General features: G+C 36.8%; 1 protein-coding gene across 1 annotated transcript in view; it reads right to left on the bottom strand.

The window, feature by feature from the left end:
• LOC135482067 (short-chain dehydrogenase/reductase family 42E member 1-like) overlaps positions 1 to 20795 on the bottom strand; it is an 88725-nt gene that overhangs the window by 14095 nt on the left and 53835 nt on the right. Inside the window, exons 5-6 of the mRNA XM_064761899.1 lie at positions 14046 to 14161; positions 12852 to 13010 (exon numbers count right to left, since the gene is read on the bottom strand). Of these exons, the coding sequence (XP_064617969.1) occupies positions 12852 to 13010; positions 14046 to 14161 (275 nt within the window). The remainder of the gene's footprint in view (positions 1 to 12851; positions 13011 to 14045; positions 14162 to 20795) is intronic.

The following is a 20795-nucleotide window of genomic DNA, read 5'->3' as shown; positions in this document are numbered from 1 at the left end:
ATTACATTTTCTTATTTTATTGCAAATTTCAATTTGGACTCATGGAAACATGCAATATCTTATAGGAGGATGGAATTCATGTGAGCCAAACAAGATGTTTTATTTTGCGATACTGATATAGTTCACATACCCACTGTAGAATCTCAGACAGAAAATAATCCCAGAATGAGAGAATTAAATAGTCTGAATGCAAGTTTATAAGTGTAATTGGTGGACACGGTGTAGCAACAAAGGCAGTTCCAACCATACAACAATTAATCCCCAAAACAACCATCATAATTATGAACACTCATCATAAATATTCATCAAACACTAATATGCTACCTGTCATGAAGTACATTAAAGTTTTCGTCACAGCGGATCAGAGGGTAGTGTATGGGAAGATAAAAACATAATCATTTTTGTGGAGAAAGTTGCCAGACAAGTTAGTTATTTTGTGTCCTTTGGAAGGGATACTTTTCAGACCTATATCACGTAGTAAAGTGTCATTGCTGATGGTCCTAGGCAGAGGGCTATCTGAGTGGACAAGGTAGTGGACATACCGGTCAATTAGAGAATGATTTACTGACCCTGGTCACACCAAATGAGAACTACCGCTGGACAGTTATGACATGAAAGGGAGTATGGTCGGACAGACGGACTGAATAAATGGCTTTCTGAAAAGGGATATGTGAAATGCCACACCAGAGCTGAAGGAAAATGATAGGGTCATGGAATTAGAGGTCATTACAGAAACAGGCAATCAAGAAAAAGCTGGGGCAGCATTAGATTTGAGAGCTGTTGGTTGAGCAGAGTCTGGTCACAGAGGTTGAGCATGACAGACTATCATACACACTCATTATTACAGCGCCTGTGTATGACAATTCAAGGAATTTCAACTGGGCCTTCAGACAACTCAGTAACTATCCTCAGTCCCTATAATCAGCACCAGTTTTTCTACCTACTGGTTTCCATGGCAATCACTGTCAGACTTTACCATTATAGCCCTAATATTAGAGATTTGGCTGACCCTTCAGTTTTCCCTTTCAATCAAAAAAAGGTGACCAGTTTCTTTTCCAGACAGCTGGACCTCTGCCAGTAATTCTTTGAATCCTCTCAGGTCTGCCATTCAACCTCACACCATTGTCTTCCATGTTGGCACTCTTCTCTGGAAAGAACTCATGTTGTCCATGACAGACTGTGTCTGAGGGAAAACAAGGTTGAACACAGTAATGTGGCCGAGCTGGAACTTTCTGTCCAACATAACGGAGGACTGAGACAGAAGGGGATCCAAAGTCATATATCATCTTCAATCCATTCATGTCAATAAACATTGAAATATGAGATGAACCAAAGAGAAAGACCATCAATATATCATTAAAGAAATATTAATATAATATTACGATTTTAAGAATTACAAAAGGTGACTTAAAAGAGAAGAAAACATAAAAATGATGCCAAAATCAGATGAAAGGGCGTCAGAACTTATCTGCAAATATGATCTTTAATATTTTTTTGGATTTTTTTTTTTCAAGAGAAAAGGGTATTTGAAAATATTTTTGTACGGTGGGTATTTGGGACCAACTTTTGATATTTATCATTGTCGCATAATAATTTTCTAAATAAGGATGTCATGCTTGTCTAATAAATTTATTTCAATATATATTTGTTGTTTATATCGAAAAATATGCATTTAACCTAAATTATGATAATATTTATGAACATATTAAAAATATAAATATGATCCAATTTGAGGTTTAATACATTTGTAAGCTGAAAAGAACAAATTCTAGTGCAAAAATATTTATTAAACCTGTCTTACATCCTCATTTATGACATTATTAAACAAAGACTATAAATACCAAAAGGTGGTCCTAAATACCCACCATACAAAAATTAATTTCAAGTGTCTTTTTCTCCTTAAGGAAAAATCGGAAAAAATATCAAAGACTGCATTTAGGACTAACTTTTCGCACACTTTCATCTCAACTTCATGTCATTTTTATGTTTTCTCCACCTTGAAGTTCCAAGACAGAAAGTCTGTAATCGATCTTGTTGCAGATGAAAAACTCGTATGTCTGTTGATAATCCTGCAACAGTTGACCAAATTAAAAGTTTTTAATGAGGAAAATGAGCATTGTTGTAGGGGGCATTGCAATGGCTACATGTCAGTACCTGAAACATTTTTTGTTTGTATTCCACCTTCAATTTACAGAATCATTGCCGTGAAAATGTGTCATGTGCAGCCTTAAACACTAATCAAATAAATCAGTCAAACTACTTAACATGTTGCAGCCACTCAGAAAATTGGGTTTAAACAGACAACAAATCAACCAAAAAATGTATGTCAACTTTATAAACTTATTTAGTGTATACCTCTTTTGAGCTCATGCTTGCTTCCTCTCCGTCCATACGTGGCAAGCTCTGTCTGTCTTGGTTTCTTTCCACCATAATGCTAGCCGCTGTCGTATAAGTGATATATATTTGAGTACGGCGTAAAACACCAATCAAATAATATACCTCTTTTGCTGTTACTAGTGGGGTTTAAAAGTGAAAAAAAAAAATTATTACATTAATTCCCTTTGCTAGGCACCTGACAAAAATTTGAATGAACTTCACAGACATGCCTTATTGGTAAGGGACAGAGAACAATGTTTCTACCAAAGTGGTTGAGGGTCCCTTCATGAAATGAAAATGGCAAGGAGAAAAGGCCTATGTACCATAATACACATATTTAGTAAAAGAAAACTTGCAAATGTTTTTTTTTTGGAGTTATCAAAACAAAACTGAATTGTTTTTCAAGAAGTGGAAATCTCCATACAAGCAACTGAAACATGTCAAGGAGACCTCACTTTAAAAAAAAAAAAAAAAAAAAAAAAACAGACACAGATTCTATAATACATGTATCTAAGCAAAAATAACAAATTTAATAACACTAACAGATATTCTTAGACAACAAATGCCACAAGTCTCCCAAAACAGTTGATATTAATAATCTTTTTGGTGCAACAGTTTTGTTATTTCCAAGGAACATACATGTAGAGGAGAAAACAGTATATACAGTTTTCGTGAATGTGATAAGAGTTGGGTGGACTGACATGGGGAGGAAGGATTGAAGAGACAGCCTCGGACAATTGGAGATTAGGACGTCAAGACCATAAATAAATGACTTCATCATCTGGAGTGAATCCCTACAAATAAAGACGAGAAAAGTTTGCCGCTCAAGTGGTTAAATCCACTTGGACAATGGCTATTTTGTTATGGCAGCCAGTCCTATGATGGACTGGTAAACGGTGGCTATAGCAATGATAGGCAGTGTGATCGAGAGAATCAATACCCAGCATCCAAGAACATAACACTCCTACAATAAGCCTCTGCAAACAGTTTAGCTACAATTCTTCCTTAATGACACAAGTCTCTACTGCACATCTACCTACATCACCGTGCCTACCCTGTTGGCAAGTACAGGATGCTTTCTGTCTGGAGAATACAGCTATTCCGGAACTAAACAGTAAAAGTTAACCGATCTGACCAGCAGGCTGCATGGGCTGGGGTATGGGATGCTGAGCACAAGGTGAGTGTGTGAAAACTTCAGGTTATGCACTATGCAAGCGATACAGTCGCCTCCCTTGACCATTCTTTTTCTTCCATACGAATGGTGCATGGTATAAGTTTCAAGTCCAATCTGTTTAAGACACTCAAACTCATACCTTAATATATGTTGTCCTCTTATACTGATAACACAAATACTAAAAAGGAAAAGCTGTACATTTTTACGTGCCCAAAGTTGCCCACGTATTAAATGTACATAACTACAGCTTTATAGCTGTTGTGCATGCTGAGCTGCAACCATCTGAAAGGATTTCAGACAAGATGTAGATAAGTAGGTATTGCCTTGCTTCCTCACAATAATTAAATTCAGTTCTAAATGCATTTTCACATATTGACCCACAAGCTAACATGTGAATTGATGGGTTGACTGGAGAATATATGGTTAACATTTGCCTATAGCAGTTACAGATAAATACGGACTGTACAGGCCTGCATGTAACTCGGGTAGCACTTAATGGTTTTAGCTCTGGGATATTATCCTCATTGATTCTTGTATTACAGTTTAACATTGCATCAGAGGTATTTAGGCATGTAATTGGCTAAGGAAAGTGTGAGTAACATACGATCGTGATGATTGGCTGTAAGAGGAATTGCTGCACGCCAGGAGTTAACTCTTGCTTCCATCTATGGCATATGCCTCTAAGTAATGATCAACTCTGATAGACATACATACATGTAATCTTTCCTTAAGAGCAATATTATCGCCATAATTTAGAAATCCATGGCACAAATACAGACTAACAGAAATGTTTTCATTTACATATGCTTCCATGTGATACATCTTATCTTCTTAAACAGCCACATGTAAATAGATGGTTCAATGTGACTATTAGGTCCCTTACCATTGTGGTTATGAGTTCAAATCCAGCTCTCACTGTTTTGGCAGATTCGTTTAGACTTTTGTCAGGTACTTGAAAAAATCAGTGGTTTCCAGAGAGCATTCTGGTTTCCTCATAATCTAACTGCTGTCACAAGTGAAAATGTTTTTAGCATGGCACTAAACCTCAACCTAGGAATCATTCAATAGTAAGATGCATACCCAATCAGGAAATTAAGGATACATGCACCACTGCCCACAGGTACCAGCGCCTGACAAATGGAATTTTCTTTTAACCAGAACCTTTCAGGAAATAACACACTATAACAAAGCTATTATTAATACACATACTGATGTAATAATACCTGTACACATTACTTTTCACATGAACTATATAATACACATTTATTTAAACTACACCAGAAATTTCTTAACATTGCAGCAGCTGAATGATCATGACAAAAATAATACCAAATATAGCTGCTAAAGCAGCGATGCCGGGGTTCATGCCAGTATTTCCAGCCTAGGTGACATCACCTTTGGTTAATTAAATTGTGTCTTTATGATCCATTACACACCAAGTTAATTAGAAAGTGTATATTCTTTATAGCCATTCATACATTGTATTACACTATATAGCTTGTCAATCTGGCACATGTGCTAAATCTGCCTTTGCACACTATACGAAAGTATGCATGGCCTGCGTTTTTTGACACAGGTCAAAGATTTTCACCATACATACAGTACATGTAGATCCCTTTAAATACAGCGATTTTCAGCTTTACACCTAAAATGAGAGACCAAAGCTGAATTTAACCAAAAATGAGAGAAATTGCAATTTTCGCGTTAACATGTCAATTTGCGATAAAAATACAGAAGAAGTAGAAGTTTTTCAATTTTGAAGACATAGAAAAGGCAGTTTTTTTTTGGCATGTACTACTTACAGTTTGCTGAGGTCACTTCCGGGTATGTAGAAGTTGTCTGCTTGCCTTAAGATGATGTTAGGCCTTAAGATTGCTTTTCTAGCTTTATTGGTTAAGGAGATGTACCCACTTCCAGTTTTGATAACGTCATTTCCAGTTCTGCTAAAATAGCATGTTCGAAATCAGCGTCCATAACTGCATCGGACAGAAATATTTGCCAGACATCATCTTTGGAAGTGTAGAAATTTTTTACTCACGTTTTCACCCAGCAGCGAGCTTGTACAATTTTCAATGGAGAAAGTGCAAATCACATCCTGAATATACCTAGGCTTTATACCACTGCAGTTAAAATTTCAGCTCATTCACATTAGCCGTTCTGGAGAAGATTTTTTTAAGTTTTCATGAAAATCCAAACAGGCTGCCAAGTCACGTGACCATTTCTACCCAAAAGTTATGATGTACAACTTCAAGTCATACAAACAAACATATTAAAATTTCATAAAACAAATTGAGCAATTTCGCTAGAAACTCGGTACAGTTATTAATAATAACTAGAACTGCATGCAGTTACATGGCTTCCAAGCAATCTGTACACAGCTTTTAGCATCCACTCACAAAAAACTTTCCACTTTCTCCACCACAGATCATTCAAATCTTTTAGTTCTATGCTCTTCTGAAAAGACCCCAAGTTTGTCTAATACCAGCAAAAAAAATTAGGCATAATTCATATTAGGCAACCCATTCCTGACTAGGATTAATGTAGAAATATTGTAATAATAATAAGTATGCCACCCAACGTGCGATCACAAATCCGCTTTTATTTTTTTCTTGCGATGTATATTTTTGTCGTAAATTGCAATCAAAACGCGAAAAAGCACAATTTCCCCCCATTTGTGCAGATCAAGTGACAAAACACTCTTACAGCTCTAAACCTGAAAATCGCTGTATATAAAGGACTATACACGTACTGTATGTATGTTGAATTTAGGCAGATTTACCACATTTGGCACATTTACATATTCAAGCTACATAGTGTAATACAAGGTATGAATGGCTATGGAGAATATGTATGATGTATATGTTCTCTGGATTATCACTGCAGTTGCAACTAAGTCACCCAGTGCCATTGCAGCCCAATGCTGTGCATGTATTTCTGAAAGTCAGCTTTGTTTTACGCAAAGCTTGTCTTTCTTTACTACAAGCTAACCAGGCCCCGGTGATTGACAGACATCTACATGTGCTCTGGTCCAGGTGTTCATTTTATGACAACAGCCGAGCTTTTAGTAAAGCAGTCATGCTGCGCATGGCAGGTAATGGATTCAGGGGCCATGTTTTTTGCGCTTTTTCTTAAAAAAAGGCATGATAAGTCTGAGAAGGGATCGCTGTTTCTCAATGGGTATAGTGCAGTATCATCAATCTTGCCGATCTATTCGCGGGAATAGATCTATTCGCCAACTGCCTCAGTGATACACGGTGTAAGGTCGCATTGAAAGTTTCAAAGCTGTGTATCTGGTTATGTATTTATTTTCAACCAATAACTTATGCTCTCTGAAGGAATAAGTGTATAGAAAATGTGTAAGGAAATTTGAAGTAAAAATTGCAACTGTCTATTGAACTTAGTTACATATATAATAGAGTAGATAGTAAAAGAGATGCTAGCAAAATTTTCCCCGACTTGGCCTATTTACAGAAGGAATTAAATGCTAACCGTCTTCCGGCTGTGTGGTATGACGCAGATGTGTCTCGGGCAGTTGAACCGTGAAGATGACTGATGTCAGGAAATTGACATTAGGCAGATCACGCCAGGCTTGTATCGCTCAGGCAGTTAGTCATGTCAGAGTTCGATCCCAGCTTACCAAATCTGTCACGTGATTAAAATTTTCTGAATTTAAATAATTTAAGTATGCTACTTGGCATAGTTTGATGTTCTGATCACTAATCTGGTCTTTTTATTTATGTCTGATGCACAGTTTTGTCGCGAATTGCCCTTAAGGCTGAAAAAAATACAATTTCCCCCCATATTTGGAGGTCACGTGACACAAACCCGCCAAAGCTATGAAGCTGAAAATGGCTGAGTGTGTACTGTATGTATGGGGAAAATCGTTGAAGTGTCTTAATAAATGCCGGAGTTGGAGTGCTTGAAAAATTATCCAAAGGCTGATTTACTATATTTGGCACTTTGAAGTCCCCATGTTACCCAATGTTGTTTTGCTTTTTCCACCTTCACCGGTTTTAGAGATATTGCAATTTTACCAGCTGACTATGAATAACATAACAAGTTTTAAACGCATTTTAATGGCAACACAATCAGTCGTAGCTACGCAGTCCAAAATAAAGATCTGTACTTGATCTATCCACTGACCAATTTTCAGCTTCATAGCTATCAGGGTGTTCGGTCATGTGACATTTGAAAAAACTGAGCTATAATTGCAATTTAAAGAAAAACTATACATCGTAGGAAAAAAATAAAACCACGGTTGTATTTTCAGCAGGCCAAACTACATCTAACTGATATCTTGCTTTTTCAAAATTCCTCCACAGGTCATCACCTGACTAAAACGACCAATAGCGAGCTTCCACATTTCTCAACCGATTTGCACAAAATTTTCAATCCTGATACCCCCAGTAGTCTTGTACATACATATCAATTTTCAATGCAATGGGATCAGCAGTTCTGGAGAAGAAGTTTTTTTTTTAGATTTTTGTGACCGAAAAGTGGGTCACAGGTGGGTAAAGTTTTATATTCAAGCAGGTAGCGTGTAGAAAGTGAACAGCTGTGACACGCAGTTTTCTCACAAAACAAAAAAAAATTTTAAAAAAGGTGTCAAAGGAGAAGAAACATAATCTGAGGAAGAACAATAGTCTTCCAAGCAAAGCTTGGAAACACAATAAAAACAAATAATCCTAACAGATATAGTCGGGATTCAAGCCTGAATGGCTTAGTGCATTATAAGGTTATATAAATTATAATGTTTCCTATGTTTTGTTTTGACAAAACATTTAATACCTGCTGGAGAAAGGCCAATGAATTTGAAGGTATATCAATGGCAAATATGTGGCCAGAAGGTTATTGATTTTTATACAGAGAATATAAATACAGCTCCACAGACTCCTGGGAAATGGCAAATGTGGTTCCCTAGTGGTTGATGAGGCAAACAGATCCCTGTTACCGGGACAAACCACATACTACCAGACTGAAAATGGAAAAATAATTATAATGACTAAAGAACAATAATTACTAAAGGCAGCTGTTGATGAACTAATAATTTAGAATAAATGTCAGACTGATCAAACGTAAAGTAGCACATCAAAGCCATGAAAAGGCCATCTGCATTGAGAGGGAATAAAACAGCCAGCATTGTATTCCCAAGACAAAGTCATTACCAGGAGGCAACATGCCAGCGTGGACTAAAATTACAAGCAGGGACTTCCGGAAATGCTGGGATAAATACGACAAATCTGGCTGAAGCCTGATTAATGCTCACACCCATATACAATATTGCTTTGGAAAGGTCCAGCTGAGCATGAAATCATTAGTGACACAATGTCTTGAACACGTTGCTATTGAGACCTCAGTTAATTCATACAAGCGTTTTTAATGTATTCAAGGAAATTTGTGAATCAATTCCTGACTTTCTTCAAAGTGGTCAAAGAATGATGTGTTTCGATTCTGCCAAAACCATTAGCTGATGGCTGAACCAAGGCATGGTGAAGTTCGCGCTTGACTAACAATGGAAACACGATGTTTTCTGCCTTCTTAAACACACAACAACACAGAGGCACTAATGCAGATCTAAAATGGCTGGGAATAAAACCAAATGATAACTGCATCACTGAAAACATTTGTTGTTATGGCAACTGCAAAAGTGTTTTCAAAATTCCTTTGATGACTGAAGCAGTCATAAAACACAGAGTTCACATCTTACAGAGGGGATTTCAGAGCTCTATATAAAAAGCTCCTGCTAACAGATGTAGGACAGGAATTATTTATAAGAAACTTGTGTCTGACAAATCAGTGGAACGAGAAAATTCCCACATGTACATGTACCACAGACAAGACATTTTCCCCTTGCACTCCCCAAAAATTAGACACCAAAAGACATCAGCAACTTCAATGTTTTCCTCATTACAGCATATAGTGGGGGGAAAAAAAACCATCTCTAGAGCTGTAAGAAAGACATTTAAAGTTCAGAGCAAACCAATTTTAAATGTAGTAGTTTTTAAAGAATGCAAAGATTTTGTGATGCCCTGTATCTAAAATAAAAATTAAATATCTCTATTTAATCATTTTAAAATGTCCAAAACTGCCTAAACGTTATTGAAAAAAAAGAGGGAAATCATATATCCACTTTTCTAAACAAAGCGCCTGGCTCTATATTATAATGTTCTACAGAGGGTGCTGTCCTAGAGAAGAAGTGGATTAGTCCATTCCCAGAACAAAGGGCTTTGAGGGCAGTTTTTGGAATATAGCGTCATGTGCATTGGCTGAAAGCAATCAGCTGATTATCAGCTTCAGTAGGTATGAAGCCATAAGCAGTTACCAAACTAGATAACCGTCTTTCCTCTGAGGCAGTGTAGAAATGACATCAACCTGTCTGGCACAAGCCTGATTGCTGTTTCTATCTACTGGCCAATCTGGACTGCATATTCCGGACCATACCCTAAATTGATCCAAAACTAATTATATCAACAGTGACTGTCCCAAATAAAGGAGATTGCAATTGATTTTTGGACTGTTATTTTCCAGCGATGTCATGACCAAGTGGATTTGTACGTGCAACAAGAATGCAAGTAGTTAGGTAATCTCTAATGGGGAGAATATGAGCCTATAGGAGACACACGGAAGGTGTAACATTGTCAGGCACAGGGTGTACGCGAGGCCGGTGCTTCCACCTCCCTCATCCTATTATCCTTAACATCCCCACATCGGCTGGCATGCACCCAGCACCTACATACAGTGCCAGCCATGTAATTCCAGGAAAAAACTTTGTCCTTTACATACTCGTCCAGGAAATGGCTATAGATAACTGTATTTCCGTCCAATGTGTGGATTCTGCTCTGTGCCAGATAATAACCAATTACCGTATACTGTAATTGTAAGGCTCGTCTTTCTTATAAAGTAATTACACAGCGCCTTCAGGCAAACAGAAAAGTCTATATGATTCCTGGCTCTGTCAGACTGGAAAATGCTTTCTACAAATACCCATGTAGATATTATAGAAATTATACGACCTAATACACTTGTCAATGGTAAATACTAAATCCTTCGAAAATGGTGATTTTCAATCACCCGACTTGTTTCTGAACTGGAAATAGTCAAATAATTACAAATTAGTTCCGAATGTCTGCATTAAAGGAGCTATTAAATAGCCACAATCACTAGAGCATGTTGTTTTTTCCTCAAAAAATCAATAATTGCTTACAGTGTGACAAGTGAATAGAATAAATGAACGAATGAATGATTGTGCCATATCAGCAATTTTCAGCCATCACTTAAATAGATGATGACTATACACACAGACATAGGGCCGGAACATCTGTTGAGAAGTCAATTGAATCCTATGCAAAAACAGCTCTGTTTTACAGCTAAATAGTCAATTAAACTGCACTCTAATAACCAAAAGTACATGTCTTCAGAAAATGGAAGGTAAATGGATGAATTGGGGGGTCAATTAGAACCACTTATACCAATCAATATACAGTATTTTTGGCAAACCTAGCTTCACATATATACACCATGATCAATTCCTTCAGACCATAAGCTGATTTAGACAGTAGAGTAGTTGTCTCCTGATAGTATACAGATGTATTGATATACCTGGCTAGCCAGTCCTCTCCATTAGCCACATGTAGTTTTGTTCTACCAAGGCTGGTTTACTATAATCCAGTTGACAACTGACCAATCCCCTTATGTCCTTAACCTGGACGCTGCAATCTGGCCCAATAACCCAATGAGTGAGACCGGTTCTAGAAGCAGCCAAATCTAACGGTGATTTTATTTACCACTAACTGCACTTGAAAGGACGAGTGGAGAACAAACATGTCCAGATACAGCCTCCTGCACACCCACTTAAACCCTACCAATCCAATTTGATCATGAAGCAGATGTTTCCAGCCTCTCTTAGCAGATAATAAAACTCTTCTCTGATACTAATACAAGGTATAATGGAGAAATATCCATTTGGACCGGCACTGTAGTGGTCCATAAATTGAGAGCAAATCATTGTCATGACTCCAGAACATGTGATGGCCTACAATCTCAGTAAGCTATATAACACAAGCCATTACAGAATACAGCGATATTCATACTGATCGATGTACTGGACATTGCACAGCATAAAACAATGCTACATGTATCTTATCACCACTGAACAATCAAACAGTACTTAAATCATCAGATTTTTCCCTTCAGCATTTCTTTACTGTTTTTTATGCTCATCCTCAACTCGGGTTGAGCTGGTGGATCAACAGACGATTTTGTACTTTAAATGACTTCTCTAATGATACACACTCACATATCATCTGGAGACCACAGCATACAATTTATTCCTCATATTCTCATAGCATTTCCCTATTTATCTTATCTATATTATGCAAATCATATTTTTATTTATTCTGCCAAAATTGACTACATAGCAAAGGAAAAAACACATCATACAGGATTTCGATATTCGTAATAAATGATGTCCTATGTCTAGCAAAAATGTGAGACATATGTCCGGCAAATTTCTGATGAATCCATCATTTGACAACTTCACAGGGAAAAACAAAATGAAAAAAAACATTCCAGCTCTGAAACTATACCTCAGAACATTACAATTCACATCATAAACACCTGTAATATCAAATTGGGTGCATTGCTGACTCCGAGGGTCAAAGTGATGGCTCACTGCAACTATCTGGTCCCCTAACCACCGATTTCTTGTGTTCACATCCAGCTCTAGCTATTTTGGCTATCACTTTAAAGGCAAAGAAAACACTAACATGAGGTATATCTCAGAAAAAAGACTATTAAAAACTGTCCAATAATATAGTTGGATCAATGTTTTTAGAATTTTCCAACCGAGTAAAATGGTTTTAAAACATCAGATTATATGATGGTCTGTAGTGAATAAGAGTATATGAGTGACGTCACATATATATTTTTTACTGGAAATGGCTCCTTTCAAGGTCCATTCAGTGACAATATTCATAAATCTATATGAAAATGCTTGTTTATTGATGAAATGTAGTAGTCTACGTTTGTTAAGTGGCAAAAACCTGATGTGACATTACTGGACCTGATATTGTCAAAGGTTGCTGGTTTACTCCACCTATAAACCTGAACACTTCAATACAAGTGAAACGACCTTTAGGATGGAATTAACCACTAAATAATCAATTAATATCAAACTGACCTTAATATTTAGTCCTGAATTTGCTATACAACCAAAGGATACGAAATTCACCACAATATGAAAATCTTGGGCAACAGGCTTATACTGGTATAAATATTTTATAAAGATACTTTCATTACTTACCACAATTCTGGGAAGATGGCGCAGTTCCCCAGGTCCGTACACTCCCGCCAAACGCAATGCGCATGTCCTCAAAGTGCCATTTCCCTTTATAGAACTGCCATTTGCCTTTATGACCTCAATCTCTGCTAAAGCCTTGGTTCTGGAATAATGGTCAGGATGCTGAAATCCAACAGTTTATGCAATAATAACATCTAATGATATGAAATCAGTGATTTCACAGCTTACTTTAACTATAACTGTGTTCATCTGCGTTTAAAAATGCTATGTGTTACACCATATATAGGCTGGGCATAACAAAAATGGGCCACATTTTGATGCTGCATTGCTCCATTATCCTTTGTTCAAACGCTGTCAAACTTTAGACATTCAAATGAGATGATTTTGTTAATATACTGACCAATTTTCAATGTCATAGCTTGAGTAGTCTGTACACAGGGTTAAAATGAAAACATAGCCTCAAAAAAAATCTTAAAGGATGAATTTGAAATTTAGTCTGTATACTTAGGACATAATGGCTTTTGAGTGTGTAAATTCTTAGAAGCTGACATAAGAGGGTTCTGGACACATTGAGTGTCAAAGTACGGCCCATTTTTTTATGCCCACCCGATATACAAATTTACACCACTATGGTATATGTTGTCTGAACAGTACTGTAAATGAATTATTTTAAAAAAAAAATTAAATTTATTTAATGCAGCACACACAAAATGTTCCTGTATATGAAGGTGGCCAGTTTCATTTGTAAGGGAAAATGAAGAATTTACACTGAGGAAAAGCACTGACCTTTGCCATATTGCTATACCTTCAAATGTAAAACTGTTCAATAAACTGTGCAAATTACCTTTCTCTTTCTTCAAATGTTAAACTATAAAAAAAGATGGTAAATGATCTAAAATTGCACCCAAAAAATTCCTCTTTTATCAGCAAAATAATGTCATAACATATTACTTTTGTTGTTGAAACTTACATTTTTCCAGTAGGATATCATTCTACCTTCTGAACAAACCACAAAACATCTCTCCATATCCGAAAAAAATTCAACTTTTTAATGAGCAAAGTTTTAGGTCATTTACTGTAAGGATTCAATGCTCCTTGCTTGATCTTTTATAAAGAAATCCTCAGGCAAACAAGCTGACTACATCCATTAACAGTAATAGTTTACTGTGTGTGGCATGATTCCAATCTGAGCGTTACCTGATCAAGAGGTAGATATGGTAAAGATTCATCTCCGTTAATGATCACCTGTCCTCCAAAAACAACATTGTAGGTACTGGTGTACACCAGTCTGGACACCCCACGCTTACAGCATGCTGAAATAGATAGAATACAGATAGAAACTAAAGACTGTAAAGAATTTATTAAATAATACTAATGGCCACAAACAGGCACTGTAATACTTTCATGAATAGGTATAGCTACACACAAAAAAATACTGTGCAATGGACTAAGGCATAGGTTTTAATATCTGAAATGAATGCATAGGCCAAATGACCTTAAAAAACATAGGCCAATGTCAATGAAAAACAAAAAGATTTTTCCACATAGGTGTGTGTGTGTGTGAAAAGTTTGATGAAACTTTCTCTCATCTCTTGAAAACTAATCTCTCATTGTCATGTTTACAGGTCTGTTACAAACCATAACTTAAATGTCACCTAAGACCTTGAAAAAAAATTGGCCAATGTCACCAAAACGAACAGGGCTCGTGTAAATGTGGACAGACAGGTGGACAGGCCTTAGGAAGGACAGGCACTGACAGCAAAAACCAGGGATAAAACTAAAATCATTAAAAAGATAACCTTCATCTTTGATGATCACCTTCCTTTTTATGTCACAGTAGGTATTAGAAACCATCTTGGCTACCAGTATTTTAGGTATCGCATTGCCATGGTAATTTTAAGTGTACGTACATCTATGTGTAATGTGCTTTGCAAAATAGATCCCAGGGGATTGTTGCACAAAGACATTCTCAGCCATATTCTTTTTTAATCTACCTAAAAAAATATGTTGTCAACATAAGTACTCAGATAGTCTTTATTCAAGGTTTATATTGAATGGTTTTATAATAATAAAAAAAATTGCAAAATGAAACATCAGGCTACCTGACAGCAAGAAACTGTGAGCCTATATAGCACCTTCAGTTTTAATGCTGAATGGCAGAAATAATACGACAATAAACGTAAGACGAGGAAAACAATCCCCAATCCATCCAGAGGGAATCCTATTCATTTGAGTGCTACATAAAGTCCTTTGAGAACGCCAATATGCACCTTACTTCCGTATCCTTGGTTTATAACTGACAATCCCTACAACTTACAAGGGCTTCAAAAAATCTTATCTATCACATCTGAGACCAAGTTGATCAGAATCAACACAGGAAGACATGTTAAATTACACGAACTAGATTTTCATCCCTGGGGATACATCAAAACCATATTTTATGCCAACTTTCATAAACATGTCAAACATACGTATCTCTTGAAGAAATGATCTGAGGAAAGTTTAATATGTTGCCGTTCACCAGATGAGGTAAGATATTATTAATGTCAGGTGACACTTGTTATTTCCTCATCGTTTTTCTCCACAATACGTGGAAGGTCATCTAACAAAGCAGTATATAGGAGCTCTAATTTAGAGGCTAGGTCCCTAAGTGTGTTTTTTTTTCTCTAAAATCCAATACAGCATTCTCCTAATATTCCTTGAAGAAACTCATTTTTCAACCTGACAAATGTGTTTTTAAAGAGCTAAAGAACGTTGACTTTCTATAGCAAACTGACTGTACACCAGCCTGATAGTTAATCAGCTGCAGGGCTTGCAATCTTTCTACTTTTTTAAGGCTGACATGAAACATTTCAATGAAATAATCAATAGTTCAATCAGAACAGTGTCATATATGATAGATGGTTGCCAAATGAATGTGCAAAAGGTCATAAAACCTTGTAGCCGGTCTACCTGTATGAGGTGACCTAGAGGAAATAATCTGCTGTCCGAGGAGATTTGTGGTGGTTATTAAATTCCTTGTCTAGTCAGAGTCACCAGGTCACACAGGCCAGCTGTACTTAGCTTTGTTAATGTATGGTGTCAAAGTGCTGCTTGAATCCAGTGTTAAACATTGTTTACACTGGTACACATTTGTAGCTACATGTATACATGTAAATATGTTTTTATCGGATTATTACTAGTTATTGTGAATTATTCCTAACCAAAAATATGACCATGAACTACGCCATTTGGCTTCTGCCAACATACAAATACACAACCATATGAGTGCCTGCCTAGATTGGTAGCTGGTCAATCAATGAGTTATATATGTTCTCACACTACATGTACAGCTTTTTTGCATCTGTATTGACCCGTTTGAAATGAATATACACAGATGTATATGTATCTAAGTTCAGCCTTATTTCTTATTTGCACATTTTTATTTTGATATTAACTCTGTTTACATCACAGCCAAATCGTTAAAGATCACTGCAGGTGACACAATGTTGAGTTTGCTAAACAATCTGTGCTCTATTCTATTTACTGTGCAGCTTTCAGAGGAGGTGTGGTGGAAAGACTGAAGGTGAACCTTTTTCTAGACCAGCACATAAATCCTCGGAGAAGCCATTGTCCACACTGGGGTATTATCTAGTTAGAGCACAGATTTATTGCTAATCACAGCATATGCTCGTTGTCTTCTCGCACAATGTGAGCTATCCTTGTCACTTCATTGTTGAGGTATCAGCATTTAACTGATGATCATTGTATATTGACTGTTCCCCGCCTGGTGATTTGTTCTCTGAGCAGTTACTGGGACATTTGAACTGCTCATCCAGGCCAGCATACATATAGCTTATTGATTCCAGCATACACCAGCGCTATACTCTCAAATATACCCCGTGTACAGCCTTTATCAAGGTACACAATGTAGGCAAATCAGTTAACACATAAGTGGACTATTCATTGTACTGGCCAGGAAACCTGTCACAATTTAATTAGGCTTAAACCTAACCTCTCCATCCATTACTACTCCGGCAGTGTACAGTTTTAGCTGATTACAAATGACAACTTTAAAGTCAATGTGTGCCCAGCATATCTAAAGTATATCCAAACAATGATCACAGCTCATAGCAACTGATACATCTAGGTCTCCCTATGTAGCTAATATTGCATGATCAATCCATTAGATGCCAGCCCAACACGCTGACTCACTAATCATCATGATGGACAAACTTATACACACTGACATATGAAGAGCAATTGTTTGCATGTCCTTGTTCTTAATGCATGTCACCTGTGTAATGTGAACTTTTGGTATACATGTAATTTGTCTGATAGAGCATGTACATAAAGTAATATGCAGTAAGTTTCATCTAAATTAATTAACTACATTTACCATGTACATACTGTACTTCAGAATATTTCAATTAACCAATGGCTAAACACCTAAGGTCTCAAAAGAATCTGGACCAGATTAAACAAAAAAAAACTCTTTCTTAAAGATACATTAATTTGAGCATCTTTTTCTAAAAAAAATCACCTCCTACAAGAGACAGAAGCTTTGGAATGTTGGTATAGGCACGCAAAGCTAGGTGGCACCAAAAAAATGGAATACATCCTCAAGTCAAGAACGACATTTTATTTCAGCCTACATGACAGCAGAAAAACTATAGACTTATCTGAATTAACATAAGAATGACAGTTGTCAGGTTTATGGGAAAAGAGGAAATTAGACAGTTGAGAATAAAAATTCCACTTTTTCTGACTTAATTAAACCTGATATATCCTTAACAAGCATCTCACAATTGAACATGCACAACCATATCTTACACCATCTAAATGAGAACAATAACAAACACTGTCCTTGCACGCCTGCATTGCATATCATTTCCAAGGAAACATGGATAGGTTAGGCAATACCTCTGACGGCCTACCTAATAACAAGCGTTTCCTGTCAGTGATTCTTGAGACCCTGAAACTCCCACGGCTTCTAAAGTGCTCTGTTCAGGCTATACAATAGTTCTTTCAGACACTGTACTATGTACATATGTTGTGGAATCTAAATGGTAGGTGTCTGGCAAGGGTCTACTTACTCCAGCCTTTCCCAGGGTACAGATAACCCAGAGATATGATCACACGAAGGAAGGTCTGCATGTGGTTTGAACAACTTCTGTTTAATACACAGATGAGTATCAGAGAAGGCATTTCACCCAAACACAACCCATTTCTTGGTTTATGAGGACAGAACAGATACCATCTTAGTATGGGTACTAAGATAGACTTTCCACTGGCTGGCATCCATGTACGTCTTAATCACCTTTGCACATATTTCTACCACTTAATGTCCATCAAATCTGTGAAGTTGATACTGTTTTACTGCTCACTAAATAGCAATCACAGGTGGCAAGGGCAATACCTGATAGCTCTTGCTGGAACTGGGATATGTAGCAATAAAGGTAGAGATGTACAGTTGTACAGTCATGATACCTGAGTATTGGCTGACAGGTGTGCTGTACAAGGATTTAGAGGAAATAATTCTGCTTCTGAGTACATAAACCAAAGCTCTGCCAATTATCAAGAGCTGTATCACTGTACATGTAATTGTACTTGCTTTCAAAAATCTTACGTCCAGGTGACAGAACTGCTTCATGGAAAATTATTGGCTAGAGTACAGCATGGTCTGCTAACTCTAAATACTTCAAATTTCCAGGCATTTTCATGGTTTTTCAAGGCCCCAAATCCACATCTTCCAGGCTATGTGGAATGAATATTTTGCACTTAAACAAGCTTAAAGCAATGCAAAATGACCTTAATAAGAACATCTTACAAATACAAAAAAAACCTTGAATTTAGAAAATTGCAAATTCTTGGCTTTTTAAAAGTTAACAAGGCCCTGTACAGGTTTCAGTCTTGCTGTTTAACTACATGAGATGTACATGCATGTTCTTCATAGAAGCAGAATTCTATTTCCAGTGCAGAAGAAACATGTAATACAAAAAGTAAAAGTGTACGAAATACATACGTACATTACACAGTGAAGCTGAAACATAAAAGATAACCAAGGACACTAGAAAATAAATACATGTACATGCATCATATTTTTACCTTTCATGAGAACAATATTTAAGGAAAGCACTGACTTCAGTTTTACTTATTGTTCATATCAATAATTGCATAAGTATGAAGTAAGGTTCTCCCACAATAGCAATTTATCTAGGTGTGTGAGAACAGATGCATTATTAAAAAATTTGAGGTGTGAACTCCCATGTTTACAGGGCAAGCAGATCAGGTAGTAACTTGTTTGACACCTGTATAATATAGAATGTCTATGAGAAAGACTCTACTCTTAAACCACGCCCAATGAGGAAAACACCCAGGAATTCACACACACTGGCCCAGACATCAGCAGTTTTACCTGACAGGAAGCACATTCAAGTCTATTTTATCTTCGTCATTTTGACATGGCAGGCTTTTAAACATTTCCACCTTGGTAATGTTTTACAATAGTGACATACATGTATGCTGAAGGCAGGTTTTGAAGTGATCTTGCAGGTTTGCTACCTGGTCTTTGTGGAAAAGAGGCATTACAAGGTGCACCTTCGGCCAGCCCAAGCCTACTTAATGGATAAATTGCTTCCTGAATTCTTTTAACTGGAAAATCAATGCTAGTTCTCCTGCAGGTCGAGCCATTGTTGTGACAAGATTAGTTCATAGGGCGTTAAGAAACTATTGGCCTTGCAAACATACAAGTGCACTTGCAACGACATTTATTCCTTTCGCATGTGGATGAACATTGATGGTGTTTCAATGAAGTCAAGCAAAAAATATGCTGGGCATTGTGTCTGTTGATCTGTAAACTGCAAACCTTGATGGTATTTGTGATATACAGCCCTTTCACCTTCAGGTTTGGTCCAAGAAGAAGCCCTAATCAAGAAAGTTCATTTCACTGTGATAGTATAGAGCACAGTTCATCAGACACTCACGATGTATTCACACAACCAGTACAAACATCCAAGACCTATATATTTCTGCCAAGTAAATTACAAATTAAATGTCCATCAATGATTTATTTTCACACACAGCCACATATGCATCCTCTCAAATTCAGTTTATTGGAACCTATCAATATGCAAATCTCATTTTATACCCTGACAATATAGAATCTGCATGTGTGCTGGTATAATCAACCAACATTAACGAACTATCAACTGGCAAATTTTGTCTAAAATTGGGTCTGACAAGTTAATATCAAAATCTGGGGCATCCAAAGATCAACATCCAAAAAGCAGTAAATTGCCAACTTTACCTTTGTAACCAAAAGGAAAACAACATCCCTTGTTTTCTCACTCAATGCATAAGTTAAGTAAAAGATGACTTCTTATAGTGGTCTGAATAGCTGCAAACACATACAAAGATTTTCCAATGTACTGTCCAGGCAACCGTATCAAAACTTGCCAATACCATCCTATTAAGGTTATAACCTACAGCATATGAATGTTTCACCACCTCCTCCCTATGTATACCTTAATAAGTACCTGCTGGTAAAGCTTTTGATTTGGGTGCAAAACTTCCAACTTATGCATCCCTGACTTAAAACTTGTTGAAATGATGTCCCAAATGGCATCTGGATTGAGCAAGAAGTGTTGGCTTTTTACAACTACATGTACGTGAGATGATCTGTGCGCTGCGTACAAAATTTAACATACACCCGTTCAGGATAACAACAGCGACTTAGTCTTTTTTTTATTAGATTTGGTGTTCAAGTTCCTGTCAACAAGAGAAAAGCTTTACCTCAATGAGTTTGAGAGGGCCTTACATACATATATATAACCAAATTAAAGGAGTTTTTAACAAATACATACTCCAAGGTATCCATATCAAAAGGGAGTATCCATGCCTCACAAGTTCAGCACCTCACAACAAGAGTACCGATAACTCACAACATGATTTACCCACTGAAACAGT

The sequence above is a fragment of the Liolophura sinensis genome, chromosome 1, assembly GCF_032854445.1.
Source record: "Liolophura sinensis isolate JHLJ2023 chromosome 1, CUHK_Ljap_v2, whole genome shotgun sequence".
In the NCBI taxonomy this organism is placed as follows: domain Eukaryota; kingdom Metazoa; phylum Mollusca; class Polyplacophora; order Chitonida; family Chitonidae; genus Liolophura; species Liolophura sinensis.
This window is presented reverse-complemented; position numbering and strand designations above follow the sequence as displayed.